General features: G+C 36.1%; 4 protein-coding genes across 4 annotated transcripts; 1 reads left to right on the top strand and 3 right to left on the bottom strand.

The window, feature by feature from the left end:
* The first annotated feature begins 2,914 nt into the window (after window positions 1-2,914).
* tadr (torn and diminished rhabdomeres) lies at window positions 2,915-10,444 on the top strand. The gene is made up of 9 exons (XM_086832417.1): window positions 2,915-3,288; window positions 6,508-6,653; window positions 6,722-6,916; window positions 7,211-7,302; window positions 7,366-7,503; window positions 8,448-8,602; window positions 8,676-9,342; window positions 9,404-9,502; window positions 9,569-10,444. Exons 1-9 carry the CDS (start codon window positions 3,275-3,277, stop codon window positions 10,118-10,120), a joined length of 2,058 nt encoding a protein of 685 aa, XP_086688543.1. The 5' UTR covers window positions 2,915-3,274; the 3' UTR covers window positions 10,121-10,444.
* On the bottom strand, window positions 10,433-11,921 carry LOC110187458 (uncharacterized). The gene is made up of 3 exons (XM_020956845.2): window positions 11,556-11,921; window positions 11,227-11,495; window positions 10,433-11,167 (listed from the first exon to the last, which is right to left on the bottom strand). Exons 1-3 carry the CDS (start codon window positions 11,869-11,871, stop codon window positions 10,505-10,507), a joined length of 1,248 nt encoding a protein of 415 aa, XP_020812504.2. The 5' UTR covers window positions 11,872-11,921; the 3' UTR covers window positions 10,433-10,504.
* Window positions 11,922-12,435: 514 nt separating this feature from the next.
* LOC110187461 (uncharacterized) lies at window positions 12,436-14,231 on the bottom strand. The gene is made up of 3 exons (XM_020956849.2): window positions 13,484-14,231; window positions 13,154-13,428; window positions 12,436-13,097 (listed from the first exon to the last, which is right to left on the bottom strand). The coding sequence occupies exons 1-3, from the start codon at window positions 13,836-13,838 to the stop codon at window positions 12,444-12,446; spliced, it is 1,284 nt and encodes a 427-aa protein (XP_020812508.2). The 5' UTR covers window positions 13,839-14,231; the 3' UTR covers window positions 12,436-12,443.
* Window positions 14,231-16,009, bottom strand: LOC110187459 (uncharacterized). The gene is made up of 3 exons (XM_020956847.2): window positions 15,723-16,009; window positions 15,265-15,403; window positions 14,231-15,204 (listed from the first exon to the last, which is right to left on the bottom strand). The coding sequence occupies exons 1-3, from the start codon at window positions 15,873-15,875 to the stop codon at window positions 14,321-14,323; spliced, it is 1,176 nt and encodes a 391-aa protein (XP_020812506.2). The 5' UTR covers window positions 15,876-16,009; the 3' UTR covers window positions 14,231-14,320.
* Between the last annotated feature and the right edge of the window lie 338 nt (window positions 16,010-16,347).

Below are 16,347 nucleotides of genomic sequence, written 5' to 3' on the forward strand. Positions count from 1 at the left end.
TGATTATGGTGTTGGGGCTTTTTGGTATGGTATTTTTAAAGATTGTGTCAGACTGAGTGATTTTGGTGGGAATTCTTTTGGGAATTTGTTTTGTACATAAATAAAATCAAAGGTGTTGTGAAGAACCTAGACAATAATTTTTTATACCCTTGTATACCCTTTAAAATCGAATTATAGGTTTTAATCGAACAGCGGGAACAACTAAGCTTGGAATAATTAGCAATATTTAACGATATTTTTATATTGAATTTTTTTGACAAACCAAAGTTTAAAAAACTCATAGCTAAGCCAAAAAAGCAGTTATTTTAAAGCGGAAAACGTTCCTATGTTAGTTTATATTGGGTTTAGAAATCTGCATACTAATTTTAAAGTATTAAAAAATTAAAATTTTTATCAAATTTTGCCCCTTTCAAATCCTCGAAAATTTTGAAAAAAAAATTGTCAAAAAATGTTTTATGCCAAACATGGCTAGATCGATTTGGCTGTTGATGCTGATCAAGAATATAATATATTCTTATATATATAATATATTCTTCACAGTTTTACAAGCTTTAGACTCATTATAAAACCCTTTAAAAGGTATACAAATCAATGATTCAAAAATTGGAATTGCTAACAAAAGAAATCCACCCTTGTTAACAAATCAAAACTATGTTAATTAAGAACTATTCTTAATTCTTTCTCTAAATTTAGTAGAGTAATTCTGACTCAGCGAAACAAAATCTAAAATATATGTAAGGAACCAGATAATACCCTGATTCTTTAACCAAAAAATATCATAATTGCTTCTTCTCACAAAGCATTGGTGGCTTTTTTTGTAAACCTGACCAACAACTTCCGACTTCTTCATAGAGCCGCATTCCCAAAGCCCATAGACAAGAAAAAAAATATAATAAAAACCAACAAAAAAAAAAAAAGACAAACAGAAACACTAAATCTTATGTGTGAAGCCTGAAATGGCATTGAATTTTGATTATATTGTTTCTGGCTTTGATTTCAATTAACATAAATGCTCTAAAGTCTAATCGACGAACATCTGTCAGCTGTAAAGTCACATAAATGTTGTAAGAAAATCATTTAATCATTATCATCGACCTGAAGATTTCTTTTTTAAATATTAGGAAAATCTAGGCCAGACGAAGGCGGCTTTAAATATCTATAAATTTCACCCAAAAATAGACAAGTTAGCCTTAGCAGAAATGTATTTTTAATTGAAATCGTTAAACAAATCATAGGTAAAAAGGCCAAGCAACTGACAATTTTTGGCTGCAATTTGTTTTTCTGTATTATTTTTGGGCTTGGAGAAGGTCGAAGTCGGAGTCGGAGTCGTTAGCTTGACGAGAGCAGCCTCTACAATAAAAAATAAAGCCACTTGAAAATCCAACTCCTGAAGTGCACACGTTCAAAATTAAATGGTTTGTTATAAGTTTTTGGATAGTTTGACTGCCGGCTTTTATGGTTTCTGTTTTTTTATGGCCATTGTTTTCCAGAAACTCGTTTCGTTCTCGAGTCTAGACACTAGCTTAAGTTTACCCTTTCACCGCAAAATAAAGTAAAAAAATGAAGCAGAAAATAGAACACTCTCGATTGGATCTTGGGTTTTGGTTGCGATTCTGTCTATTTATCTATTTGATTAGTACAAGGTCTTCCTATGATCGGGCTTGATTGCCTTCTTAACTGTTTATTTATTTTTTTTTTATTTTTTTTGGCTGCTTGGCTTCACATTTTGTTTGTTTCAAATTTTAGCACAACTTGCGGGAGTCATTTGAGCAAGTCAAGGTCGTCGTCTTCTCAGATAAATGCCAGTTTTAACAAGTTAGGATATGATGATGATTCTGCCGAGTAAATAGAATGCAAATTATTGTATAATTAAAAGGGGGGGGGGGGAGAGGAGAATAACACTATCCTTGGGAATTAACAAATGTACGTTTGTTCCTAAGCCATGTTTAAATATTGTTTTATCTCTTTAAATATGTCTTTATGCTCGAGCTTTATTTAATCTTTAAACTTACTATGGTTTTTTATGTTTGGCAATTTGTTATTTAAGTGATCTTAAGTTTTTTTTATTAAATTTATTATTTTATTTTATTCCTTCTTTGTGTTAACCACTTTTTTATATATTATCCAAACTTGAAACTTTATTTTATCAGCATTTTTCTACGTGACTTCAAATGCATGCTATTTTTCTGCATTTATTATTTAAGCTAGAAACCCAAAATTAAAAACTAGTTGTCTAGAGTCTAGACTGTTATTTTTTAAACCTGATATTCTGGCTAAGTCCAGCTGACTTGCCCACTTAATTATATTCTAATAATAGAACAAGGTTTCATATGGATATGGAGTTATAAATATTAAGAAATAGTGAATTATGTAGATTTGCAAAAAGTTTTTATATAGTTCCAGGTGATTTATATTTATAAAAGACAAAATAAATATCAAAACTATATTAACTTGAATCTCATTTATTACTGAGATAAATTGTTTCTATAAGAACTAGAGACTTAATTTCCCTACCATTTTTTTTATTACTTAAAGACTAAAGCTTGGCCCAGTTTTCCCTCATATATTTTAAAAATTAAACCAATTTCCCAAGGAAACTCGACTACCTTGGGGAAAAATGAAGGCTACCGAGAGCAGTCCATGCTGAAATGTCATTTATTAGCTATGCAAAGGAGATTGCACTTGGCCAGCACTTGAGAAGCATCAAAAGCAATGACCCTTTTGGATTTCCCTCTCCCCCAACTCACCTGCAGTTTTCCGCTTTTCCGAAAGAGAGAGAGAGCAACCAACTGTAAACGTAAACAATATCCACTGCGCAGGACAGCAATTCTTATTCCGGGACAGCTGTGCGCCGCCTCGGAATCGGGTGAAAGCTTCTTGGGCAAAAAAAGGAAAAGCTGAAAGGCGGACAAGTGGAAAAGCGGAAAAGCTTCAAGTGAGCAGTCAGTGGATTGCGGCCAATTTGGGCGAGCGGTTTCGCGTTGCCACCGTTGAAATTTTCACGAATTTTCCCAGGTTACGTGTCAAGGAGCAAGTCTCTGACTCCAAAGAACGCGTGTGTGTGAGCCAATTAAAGGCCAAAAGCTCATCATCAATTGTGCCTGTGGCCAAGTGTCAGGTGTTAAAGGTTTTTTGTTTGTGTGTTGTTACCAAAAATTAAAGATCAACCCTTGGGCTAAAATAAAAAAAAAATGCCCTCCCCTAGCCTTTGTGTTTGAACCTGGCCAAGAGCCAGAGCTGAATAAAAAGGGAAACCCGGAAAAGCGATATCATCATGTCGAGTGGCAGGTAGGATATATCCATTTTGTGTCATATATATACTCTGTCTGTCATATCTATTTAGTTGTTATGACTGATATTTGTTGTGTGTAATCAATAAATTGATTTTTGATTGCCTTGTGTGTGGGTTTTCCTTTCTTTCTTCACCGATTCTGCTTTTTTGTTGTCTTCTGTCTGCTTTTGGGTTTTCTTTTCCTTCTTTTTTGTATTTCTTGTTTTTGTTTTTGTTCTGCCCTTTTCTGGGGAAAGCGGCGTCACACTGACTGGTAAGCGTATCGCCTAAGGGCTTGCCTTTTGAATCGCGACTGCTTTTTGCCTTGGCCCGCGGTGCGTATACTTGATATGTGACTGTGAGGGAAGCTTTAGAAATTGAATTATAAGAAGAGAAAGATTTTACTTAATTAACATAAGGGGACTTACGAATTCTTAAGAAATCTATTTATTTATATTTAATTTGTCTGTATTTCTCTTTATTTTTATATTATATTCACCTTGTAATATGCGTATACTTGATATGTGACTTCGGGGGGGAAGCTTTAGATATTAAATTATAAAAAGGGTTTCGGAGAAAGATTTTATTTAATTTGCTTAAGGGGACTTACGAATTCTTAAGAAATTTATTTATTTATGTTTAATTTGTCTGTATTTCTATTTATTTTTGTAATATTTTTACCTAATATGCGTATACTTGATATGAGTAAACTGTAGTTCTTTTTAAAACATTTCTTATTGAGTCACAACCTTATAATAATGAACAAATAAGGAAACTAGCTTAGGAAAGCCAAAGTTTATATACCTTTGCAGCTTACAAATTAATTATAGAATCAAATCGAAGATCGATATTTTTATATGAACATTTTTCAACAAATCAAATCAAAATAGTTTTTATTAGGTTAATAAATAAGTATATTAAATTTAAAATTTAAAAAAATTTAAAATTTTGTCACAATTTTAACGATGCAACCCCTTATAAAATTTTGAAAAAATATCGGAAATTTTTTCTTTCTTCCTGAGATGGCTAGATCGATTCGGCGTTCATTCTGATCAAGAATATATATGATTTATAGGGTCGGAAATGACTACTGAATTTTAGGCTTCTGACTAAAATTATAATACCCTACAATTGAATCAAATCAAATTAGTTATTTTCTTAGAGTTTTCATTTGAGTTTTCCTTTCTTATGGTTTTCCTTAAAGCAATATACTTATACATACAATATACTAATATATTATATTGTAATTTGAATTTAAATTTCCAGATTTTTCTTGCTAATAAAACATAAAGAAACCCTGTTTAAATTTATTACTCCAACCACTTTTTGATATCACTTTTATGTCATGTTTTCAGCTTTACTCTTTCATGATTACTTCCAATTAAGTTTATGCTTTTCCTGGGAATTACTTAAGTATTCTTTTATTGTAATTATTTCATCATAGTCACCAAGTGATTATCCACATTGGGGAGTTCCCGTCTTCCCACACATAAAACTTGTTCCCGATTTGTTTTCTTTCTATCTTTTTATTTCTTTACTAACTGAAAGCCTACACATGCAGTTGTAAAATAAATAGACACAGAGAGACAGGCAAATTAAGGGGACTTGATATGCTATTTGTTTATTTATTTACTTGTGCAAAAGTTTGCACTCTTCACAACTATAAATAGATACAAAAAGCTTAGAAAATAAATAAATAAAATGCATAGAATTCCACAAATTGTTATTATTAGCTAGAAGCAAGGCCAAGGAGTCTGCCAGCTAATCCTGTAATTAGGATAATCGAGCTGCTTAAAATATGCACGAAATTTACACATAATTACAATCAGCTGAAAATTGGCAGGACCAATAACAGTGGCTTTGATGCCTTGTGGCTTATGGCTTCTGGCTGTGTGTGTAAGTGTGTGTGGGAGGTCCAATTTCCAATGGCGTAACAGGATATCCCCGGGACACAACTTACACCCCCCATGAGTGAGTCATGGCATCCAAGAGCCAAGCCAAGCCACAGAGAGCAAACAGCTTGAAGACTCCTCTGACGGCTTATCCTCTTTGTTTTAAACACTGAGGAAAAATAGCCTTGGTTCTTAAAGAATTTAAGAAATTATATAGATGAAATTAATTATTAAACATGATGAAATAGGTAAAAAAAAAAATAAATAAATAAATATTTTTAGTCAAAACAATATTACTAAATTTTGTATTACTTTTTCTGCACACATTTTTTGATTTTTTACACTGCACCTCCTCTTAATTGTCAGCTTGGCGCCAAAGTACAAAGAACAAAAAAAATTTGCCAGGCACAAATTTGCATGTCCTTTGTGTCCCTGTGTTTGTCCTGCGGTCACAGTTGCGGCTGTGTGTGTGTGGGGTTTCCCCTTCCAAACCACAAAAGTCATGTCCTGGGCAAAGTGACAGAGTCGTCACGTCACTTTGGTTTTTATGCAGACCATTGCACTCTGCTACGGTTTTCCCCCTTTTCCATTGGAAACACAAATATTTGAGAGGAAACTTTTCTTGTTCGAAAGTTAAACAATTGGTTAAGTAAACATTTTCTTGCTTGAATTAAGTATTCATTCTAGAATTTGACTTGTGAATGTGAAATATAATTTTTGAATAAAGTTTAATGAAAAGTCTGGCAAGAAATATATTCACAGAAAGGTAATTATCTAATTCTTGTTTATATGAAAAGGCGCCATACAATTTTTTAAGGTATTAAATTAAATATATATAATTTAAAGTGACATACATAGAGGCTTGAAACCTACTTGTCTTAAAGGTCACTTTATATAAGTACCTTTTTGACATTTGAAATTAATAAAAATAAGTTTAATAATTAATAAATAATTAAAAAGCACTTCCATTTCCGCCCCAAAGAATTAGGGTTAATTAAAAGCAAACTTTTGGTCATAAAAAGCTAAATGCCAGGACTATAATCGTTTAGCTCACATTCAGTTAATGGTTTTTAAACTTGAAGTAAGATAATAATCTTAGTTAAAATCCCAAAAAAAAACCCCTCATTAAACAGTAAGTTAAAAACTAATTAGGAAAAAGTAAAACCACTTTTTGTTGTGACTGCCTACATTTATTTCCTGCCCAAAACTTAAGCCGTCTTAAGAAAGCGAAAAAAGCGACCCTCTTCCAATTTGCACAATTTTGTATTCATTAGAGACAAGAATAAGAGAAAGATTGTGCTGGGTAATTTATTTTAATTTTCTCAATTTATTTCGTCCTTCCAGCCTGCTGGACGTCCTCTGCAGTGGGAGTGGCGCCCGCCTGGCTCTGGGAACCTCGGTAATATCCTATTTGATTGTCTACAATGAGGCATCAGCGCCGAGTCTGCTCTTTGCTGTTGTTTTGGCCACCATTTATGGTACCATGGCAGGTGGGTTTTTTACTATTAATTAATATATTATATTTTATATTTAATTTATTAATATTCTTTGCATTTAGCACGTTGCAAGACCAGTTTGCGGAGCCTGCAAATGCCCTATGTGAGGGCCACAAATAAATTTGACTTTGGTTGCCTTTTTTTGGCCATTTGGCTGGATGCCCTGGCCGCCATGTGTGCCTGTGCTGCCTTGGCCAGGACCCTGAGTGCCTGTCTAGATGCCATGACAGGGGGTTTGGCAAGGATTCTCATATTGGGTGAGTTGTAAGAGGATTTTAATTAAAAGTAATATGTAATACTACTCTATGTAATGGTTTTTATATAATTTAAATATATATTATAAGGTTAGAGAAAATAGTATATTACTTTACCATCATACAGGCACATTTTAAACTTAATTTAAACAATTTTCATGCCACATTTTGACTACCACACACTCTTAATTTCAACACAATTGTGCTTTCGCCTCTTAATTTATGCAGCAGTGTGCCCAATATTTCGTCACGAACTGTGTTGTGAAAATTAAAGTATGAAACGTTGCCTACTTTCAGGCCGCAATGCACCCACAAATGAACCCTGGCCGGATGTGCTTGGTGTATCCGCTGTCTTCCTAGTCACGGGCATGTTCATGCTGGGCCTGGAGGTAACCCCCCATTAGAGATCCCTCATCCAGCTTCCCCTCTCACTTGCCTTAACGTATTCACAGCACTCGAGGGCCTTCAGCCTCATCCTGACACTTGGCATGTTTGGCCTGAACGCCATTCTCAGTGCCGTTGGCTGGTGGCGGGGTGATCTCGTGGCCTGGTCGACGGAGCACTCCTTCCAGCCGGATGGCATTAGCAGTGTAAGTAGGCGACATCTGGGTATACTCCTCCTCCATCTCCATCGTTATTGGGTCAGTGCACTGTGCCAGTCTGAGTTCTCTTCTGTTTGGTGGGCTTCCCCCTTTGGATTTGTTATTTGTTGTATTTTTTTTCCTCTGGCTCGTATCGATTTTTGTTGCCGTGACTGGGAACAATTGCGTGACCACAGTTGGAGCCACAGGATACGGGCTTTTGATTATGACACGTACTGGCGGGTTTGGTTTATTTTTGCCCCCGTTTTTGCACCGGCATTCCACGGAGGAAAAGTCAGCAGTCAGACAGCAAAAAGCAGAGGAAAATTGTTGAGTCTTGGGGCATAGTTGAGTCAGGGAAATACCCTTTAAAGGGAAGTTTGAAAAATAGTAATATTAAAATAAGTATGGGATGAAATGAAATTATATGTATAACAGAGAACTTTTTTTTATCAATTTTCTTGATCAAAAAATTTAATTGTAATGATGTTTTAAATGTAATTTGATAGGAAAAATATCAATATACATTTTTTTTTATATTTTAATATTAAATGTGAACATTTGAAATACTTTTAATGTCTATACCCTTCACATTCTGTCTATATTAAACGTAAAAGTCCTGATATTTTCATTATAAATCATATTTTAACATGGTATAACGTATTTTCTGATATTTAAAAATCCTTTATATCAAAGTTTACGATAGTTTTGAAATCCAATTAATCGCCATATTTATTTATAGATATATCATATCTCAATAAATTTAATAAGACAACCCTAACTATATCAACTAATCTATACAACCCTAATATGAAAACAAAACCGTTTAGTAACAAGAACAAATGCACAATTGCAGACAAAAAAAAAGGGCACAACGTCTGTTATTAGCTTAGCTGTTATTAGTGGCATTATCTAGGTTATAACTCTGGCTATATCCATTCCCCCCCTCGCAGGTCTTCCTGGCCGCCGCCCTGCTCACGTACTCCTTCCCCAGCGATTGGCCACAACAGCATCGAGGTGGAAGGTTCACCATTACCTTAATCACCGGATTGGTCAGTATTTCGCTACTGCTGACAGCCATTTGTCTTTCCACTGTAGTGCACTACAAGTGAGTGGAAACCACTATAGATATTCTACAATTAAATATATAACTATAAAATATATATTTCGTATACTTGAAGAACCCATGAGGACTATGTGGCTGTGCCTCTGTTCAACATCCTGGATGAGAGTGGCTTCCATAAGCTGGTTCCTGCCTCGGCTTGCATGCTGCTCCTCACCAGTTCGGCAGCCTTTTTGGAGCTCTTTCCGGAGCTCTATGGAATTGTGGTTCGTTTGGCCACCTCGGAGTGGCGGATATTGTCCAAGCAGATCAGTTACGAGAGCTCGGAGAGTGGCAATCCCGTCCTGGCAGTGTTTATAGCCGGTAGCATGTGTGCCATGTTGGCCTTTGCCTGTCCCTTGCAACATTTGAGTTATACCTTGGCTGCTGGCCATATGGGTGGAGTGTTCCTAAGGGCTTTCTATCTCCTATATACTCCCTACCGGCCCAAGTTCATGGCGCCTAGTAGCGAGTCCTCACTGTCGTACAGTAGACTATCCACGGCACCGATAGCCAAGAGCAGCAGCTGCAGCAGTGCAGCAACTTCCAGTTCTAGTCGCCTGAAGAGAAGCCTCTGGAACATAGGTTTAACCAAACATTCGAGTCTAAAGAAACCCAAATCGAAGACCAGGAATAAGCAGGAGCTGGAGAAGGAATGGCTGCTCCTGGGTGAGCCCACATCGCCGTGTCCGCAGAGAGAAAGCAGGGATGTAGAGTCCACCATACTGTCTGATGGAGAGCCGCCTGTAAGTAAAGGAATATAAATAATTAAATTTTTAATCAGTAAATTAATTATATATTTATTAGCCCTCTGACTTTGAGTATCCGGAAAAGTTTGACAAAAGCGATTCGGACACCTCCACGGACATAGATGCCATTGTGGATGAGTATCGCGAGAAAATCAAGGTAATTATATGTAAATAATCTATAAAAATGTATACTAAATATCCTTAAATATCCTTAATATCTTAGGTCACCACAGCTGGACCCTTGGAGCGCAGTGTGCGAGTGCCCACGGTGAGCTCCTGGCGTGTTACCATCTTTGCCATTGTGGTCATTGCCTTGGGCATTGCTCTCTGCGTTGCCGGTTTGATGATGCACTGGGCACCGGCAGCCTTGACTGGTGGCATTGGTGTCCTCATTGTGACTTTTATGATGGGTTTTATACCCAAATATACGGGCAGTGTGATTAATGTGAGTCCCGTGCTCTGCGGCATGTCCTTGCTGATGGGCGTGATCCTGTTTAGTAGCTGTGCCATTCACTCTTGGCCTGGTCTGCTCATCTGGCTAATGGCCGGACTTGTACTGGTCATCAGGTGTGATAAATATTGTTGCAATTGCTTTGAGCACACGACCATTATGAATGCCCAACTGATACCCAGTGTTTCGGGGAAAACGAATCCGGGTTCGGCTGCAGGTTCCACCTCGAACTTGGCAGGACCCTCGACCAGCATAAGGATACCAAGGCCTCCGAAGGGTGTGGGTGTGGTCAGTCTGCCGCAGCGCATTAATGGACATAGATGACAGTCGGAGTCCTCGGAGGAGGAGGGCGAGGACCTGTTCCACGAGGATTTCAATGTAAGGGATTTTGATGAGGAGGATGATGAGGATTGCTGGACTGATTAAGTAGCTGCTGCCTCTTGGAAAAGCCCTCAACTTGCTAAGCAGATTCGCCGCAGGATAAAGATGATGAGGAAAAGCCAGCTTTGAGCCATGTTTGCCTGACATTTTTCTAGCTAGCTAAAATCGATTGTCGAAATTTACCTAAACACGTATTTTATGTAACTCTAGTTAGGCCTTGCTCTCTACAAATAATAGGTTCCAAATAAAACATAATTTTCAACTGGAGATGTTTAATTATTTAATTTAATTGCATAAATACAAGTTCAGCGAACGATAAGATTAAATTTAGGCATATAAATTCTCATTCTCCCTGAGATAATCCACTAGCTCTTGTATGGGCAACATGATAGTCTCCTCGTAGCCCGGTTGTATCTCCATTACCCTTAGTAACAATTCACTGCGATCACAATTGAGATAATAATCGAATTTTTCGGGCTCTGCAGCTCTCAGGTTATTTGAAACACTGACCGACATTTTGGTCTGAGGTTCTGTCAAAGCCCAAATAATTAAGGCAGCCAATCGCATTTTTTGACACTCCTTCAGGAAGTCTTCTCTGGTTATAATATCTGCAGATAAACCTAATCTTATGAGGTGAGACTCCAAGGATTTGTGGTAATGCTCCAGACACTCTCCATAGATTTCTTTCCTCACTTCCGCTGGGGCCACTATATAAAGTAGAAATAAAACATCCAAAGCAGGAGAACAATATTTTGTCAGCTGAAAATCCACAATGCAACAGGCTTTGGGCAAAACTGAGGTGTCCTTTTCAAACTGAAATAATATATTCCTATCCCAGGTATCACGATGGCAAAGCACATTTCTTATGGTCTTTGACGGTGCCACAAATTCCTCAGATTTGGTTAAAAGATTAAAGAGCTTATTCTGTATAAAACTCTGAGCTTGTGCATTTTGATATTTGTGATGACGGGCTGCTAGGAATACTATGGCCTGCAAAAGTATTTAATAAATTAAATAAATTGAGTTATTATTTAAGAAATAAAACCCACCTTAAGTCCCGTAATGAACCAGGAATTATCAGCACTTAAAAGCAATTCAATTAAGACATCTTTGTAGTTTTCTTGGATATTTAAGTGCTCCTTCTCCTCCCAGGCTATACTAGAGGCATGTAGTTCTGCCAAGTGTTCCAAAACTAGTTTATAATGGTTTATTGTATAGATTTCCGAGGTTTTAAGGTGTCTGTAATTTTGGGTAAGATCTTCTAGCACTAAAATATCATTCCGACTGTAATAACACTTGGGAAAGAGTTTTTTTGTGGCTAAGAAGAAATATTTAAACTGAGTTTAATTATTGTTTTAAGATTTTAAAGCTTACTTACCATATTTCTGTACATTTGGCAGTATATTTGTATATAGAGAAGACTCCTTAAGGAACACTCCTTTGCGTTCACATTCCTCTCTCTGGGGTATATTTTTGCGTGGCAAACTTTTAATAAAATATTCCAGTTTATAAATCTCTTGCTTTAAGGTATCTTCAACTATTAAGCGAAATTTGTAGTACTCTCCCATGTAGCCCATTAAATCATTAGAGCCTAAATCTAGCTCAGATTTAAGAATCTTTAAATGGGATTTATCACTTTTTGTTAGAGTTCTTTGGGCTATGAGCAGACATTCCTCTAAGCTAAGCAGATCCATGGCAAAAAAATCTAGATGATAGCTACTTGACTTCTAAAAACTTATTAAAATTGTTGTCAGAGTGATGAAATCTTTTATAGTAAGTCTGGGAGAAGCTGTCTGAACTATATATATGAGATTATAATAAAAAAATTGTAGGCAGAAGAAGATACTCTAGAGTTTCTATCTATTTTAGTTAATTTTTGTGATTATAGAACCCTAAACTACCCTAGAAAACATTTTATTTTGTATTTAACTACTTTATTTTATTAATTCTTTCAATAACATTGCCCTGCTAACCATAAAACACTATAACATATATTGATGGTAAGTTTCAAATCCAATATTATATTTAGAAAAAAGAATATGCTAGCTTATATTAAAACCAAAGACCCCATAAGTCTAATATACCCCATAAAAAAAGAAAAATACCCACCAAACCTTATCAACTTTCACTGATTAGATTATCTCAAGTTCGCTCTTGAATTGAGTTGAATAAATATGTAGAAAAAAGCCTCATCCCGACGACTGATAAAAAGCCGAGTGTTACCAGGCGACCAGCAAGATAGTGAATTAAAACCAAGGTTGATTAATCACTTTATTTTATTATATGTCAGTTCCAGTAAATCTCCCACACACTCGTACATATAATCTCGAAATTCTGGATGATCTTTCATCAAACGTAAAACATCTTCAGTGCGATCCACATTACAGAAACGATGAAAGTCCGCTGGTCTCGTATCTTTGAGGTTCTTTAGATAATTATCAGGCAATCGCAAGATTGTGGCAGCTATGCAATTGTAGGTCACACCAAACAAAGCGAAATCCTTTAGGGATTGCTCAAATTCTTCCAGACTCAATTGTTCCTTGTTGGCATCGATACCCATTTCCCTGAGATCCTCAGCCAAGGTATTGTAATAGGTTTTGATCAGTTTTCCTATTATTTCTTTACGTTTAGATGGCTCCAAATTGAGGTAACTGACCAGATGGAAGTCCACGGCTGGTGGGGCATAGCGACATAGTTGAAAGTCTACCAGGAGAGATCTCTTCTCCTGCGGCTGCTCCTTGTGATAGAAGACATTAGCCCCCCAGGCATCGCGATGAACAAAGACATTTCGATGTAATGGTGAAGGATTAACCATATAGTATACGTTATCCAAATATCTGGGTAGATCTTTAGCTATATATTCCTGAGCTTTGGCATTATCCCGGACATCGGGATGCGTGGCAATGACTGCTAGGACCGCCTGCATAAGGGATATAATATAGTTTAAAATTATTATCTACTTATTTCCTAACTCACCCTCAAGCCCGTGGTATACCACTCAACATCCGGATCCACAGATTTTTCCTGTAACCACTCTTTCAATTCAATTCCAATGGTTTTTCCCTGCTCCTTTTCGTAGGCAATACTGCATGCATGCAAAGTGGCCAGTGTTTTCAGTATAGGATTCAATTGATCCTCGTTAAGGTAACGAGTGCCTGCTGGTAAGGCCACATAACCCATATCCTCCACATTTTGCATCACAAACAGGTCATCTCGGGTGAAATAACACTTGGCACACCACACATGGGGGGCTTTAATTATCACAAAAATATTACTTATTGCTATTAATTTATTAAGTATACTTACAAAACTTCTTCAGTTGATTCAGCAACAATTCATACAGCTTTATTTCCTTTTTGATGATTCCCATCTTTTCCATATAGAATTCCATATTGGCATTCTGAAAGATCACCGATTTGACAAAGAGCCGCGTGGTCTGCTCATCTTTTTGGTTCTCCAACTGATAGGTGAGATTCAGGTGAAAGTATTCACCCAAAAAACCCACATGTTCCGAGGCCGGCACTATTTCAAAACGTTTCAAGACTCCCCGTTGTTTCTTATCATTTAATAAATTTAACAAAATCTCTTTACACTCGTCTAAGGTAAACAATTCCATTCGATTTTTACGCGTCAGTATGGGATTGTAGTCGTTGGTACTCATATTTTTGATTTCAGAAATCTTTAACAATCAATAAATGTTTATAAATCTACTTGGCAATCGCGATTGAACAGCTCAAGACTTAGCTGGGGACTGTTTTCGATTTCAATGGGAACTAAGAATTATACTGAGGCGAGATACTGTACAAAGTTTGGGGTATATTAGCTGGTTTAATTCGGTATAAATATATCTAAATTTAAATATTATTAAAAATATTAATAATAGTGTTCTTTCCACTCATAATTAATTAAAAATCTTGTCTTAAAATCAATAACTACATTATTTATTTCTTTTGTTATTGAAATACTAGCTTCATTATGAAAATTAATACTTTAATTTATTAATATAAATATTACCATTTATTTCCCATAAATAAAAGAGTATCTCAGCTTCTATAATATTTAAAAATATATTTTTATTTTATTTACAATCACTTTTTATCTCATTATAAAGGGAATCTGCCGATAAGAAGTGTTCCTACTTCCTTATCGCATGTTTTCCCTGGCCAAGGCCATCTCCATGACATCCACACAGCACTCTTTCATATATCTTCCAAACTCTTGATCCTTTTTCATATGATTGAGGATAATTTTACTGCGATCCACATACTTGAAGTCATTTGTTATAAATTCCTGGGGAACCTTGACAATTGTGGCAGCCACCGCCCTATAGACCACACCAAATAAACGATAATCTTCATAGGATTCAAGGAGTTCAGCCTTTTCAATCACCAAATGCTCAAGTTCAAAATCTGATAGATTTTTCACCAAGAAACTGTGATACAAATCAATGCATTTTCTCTCTATATTTCTTCTATTTTCCGAGCTGAAATTCATGTAAAGACTAAAGTTTAAGTCGGAAGCTGGCGGTGTATAGCGACAAGTTTGAAAATCTATGAGCAAAGCAGATGCTGATTTTTCGACCGGAAAAAATATATTACCCGTCCAAAGATCACGATGACAGAGAACGTTCTTGTATTTTTTTGAAGGTGCAGCTTGCTCGTAAATCTCCTCCATTATCTTAAGAAGTTTAGTGTCTATAAAGTTCTGATCTCTCTTCCCCTGATATTGTGGAAGACTTCGAACTGCAGCCAGGACAGCAGAGAGTCCTGTGGTGAACCAGGCTATCTTCGAGGCCACTGTAATCTCCAGCAAATGATCTGCATAGGTTTCTCCTATATTTTTTTGAGTTTTATGTTCATAAATTAAGCTGGCAGCATGAAAAGCAGCCATTGATTTAATTAATTGCTGCATATTATCCTGTGAGAGTTCGGGTTTCTCTGATGGTCTATAACCTTTTAGTTTGATGTCCTCCAGGACCAATAAATCGCTGCGAGTGAAATAACATTCGGCGCTCCATTTTGTAGAGGCTTTTGGGAAGCTTGTTATATATTCTAAGATTTTAATTTATATTATTTCTTAATACTTACAATATTTCTGCATCTCAGCTAGTAAAGTCTCATAAAGCCATGCTTCTTTTTGGAATATGGCTTCTTTGGCGAGCTCAGCACTTGCTTGAGGCAAGGCTTTTAAAAATAGTTTAATTTGTTTTGTAATTTTTTCTTCCTCCTAAAAGTAGGCAAATTAAAATTTAATTTATATTTCTTGTGTTAGAAGTAAATTATTTTTTACATAAGGCCTCAAAGGGTTATCTTTTTGGACCTTAGCAAATTAATCTGTCAACAGGTTTTTGATTAATGATTGTCACATAATTTAAAACTTAAGCCTTCAAAAATAGTTCGCTGATAAGGAATATCCATTTTTTATTTAAATTATTCTCATTAAAATTTGATAAGCCGCCACTATCATTTGCTATCTTTTTATGGAGCCCAACTTTGTATCTCTCAGATGCACTTCCTCCTTGGCAACAATATAGCATCATACTTACATTACAGTATCTCAGAGTTAGGGCATAGTAGTCCCCTAGATAACCGATGGCGTCAAGATCTTTAATTACTTGATAATCGATAAGTTTGACGCCTTTCGCTCCGCTTTTCACATTTTCCAGTATTTTCTCGCACTCATTGCGGCTAAGCAGCATATTGCGTATACTACGTAGTGTGGGCGGCGTATTACGTATACGTACGATTTCACTCTCTCTATTTGGTCTCTTATTTGCGGCTGAGACAGATTTTCCGGCGATTTTCACTCAGTCACCTCAACTGTTGGCCGTGCACAACTGAGCAAAAATAGAATTTCGCTCAGTTTTTATTTTCCGATCTTCTGAACGAACCGAACACAGCTGTGCATCGGAATTGAAAGTAATCTTTATGCATATCTGAGCGATAAGATTTAAAGATTTCAGAGGCGTTGCACCTGTTAAAATATGGGGCACAAAAGGAGTCTCAGTTGGGGAATAAAGAGAGCTTTCTTTGATATAATAGAATAGTTTAATAATGAAAAAAATATAATGTTTATTAATGTAACAACGTTGTCTAGCTAGAAAAATATCAAAAAAGAGGAGGCTTTGTGCTGCTGGCGAACAGAAATAAATTAAAAAATGACTTATAGGT

This window comes from Drosophila serrata, unplaced genomic scaffold, assembly GCF_035046125.1.
Source record: "Drosophila serrata isolate PLE 108 unplaced genomic scaffold, ASM3504612v1 contig_249, whole genome shotgun sequence".
NCBI classification, from domain to species: Eukaryota; Metazoa; Arthropoda; class Insecta; order Diptera; family Drosophilidae; genus Drosophila; species Drosophila serrata.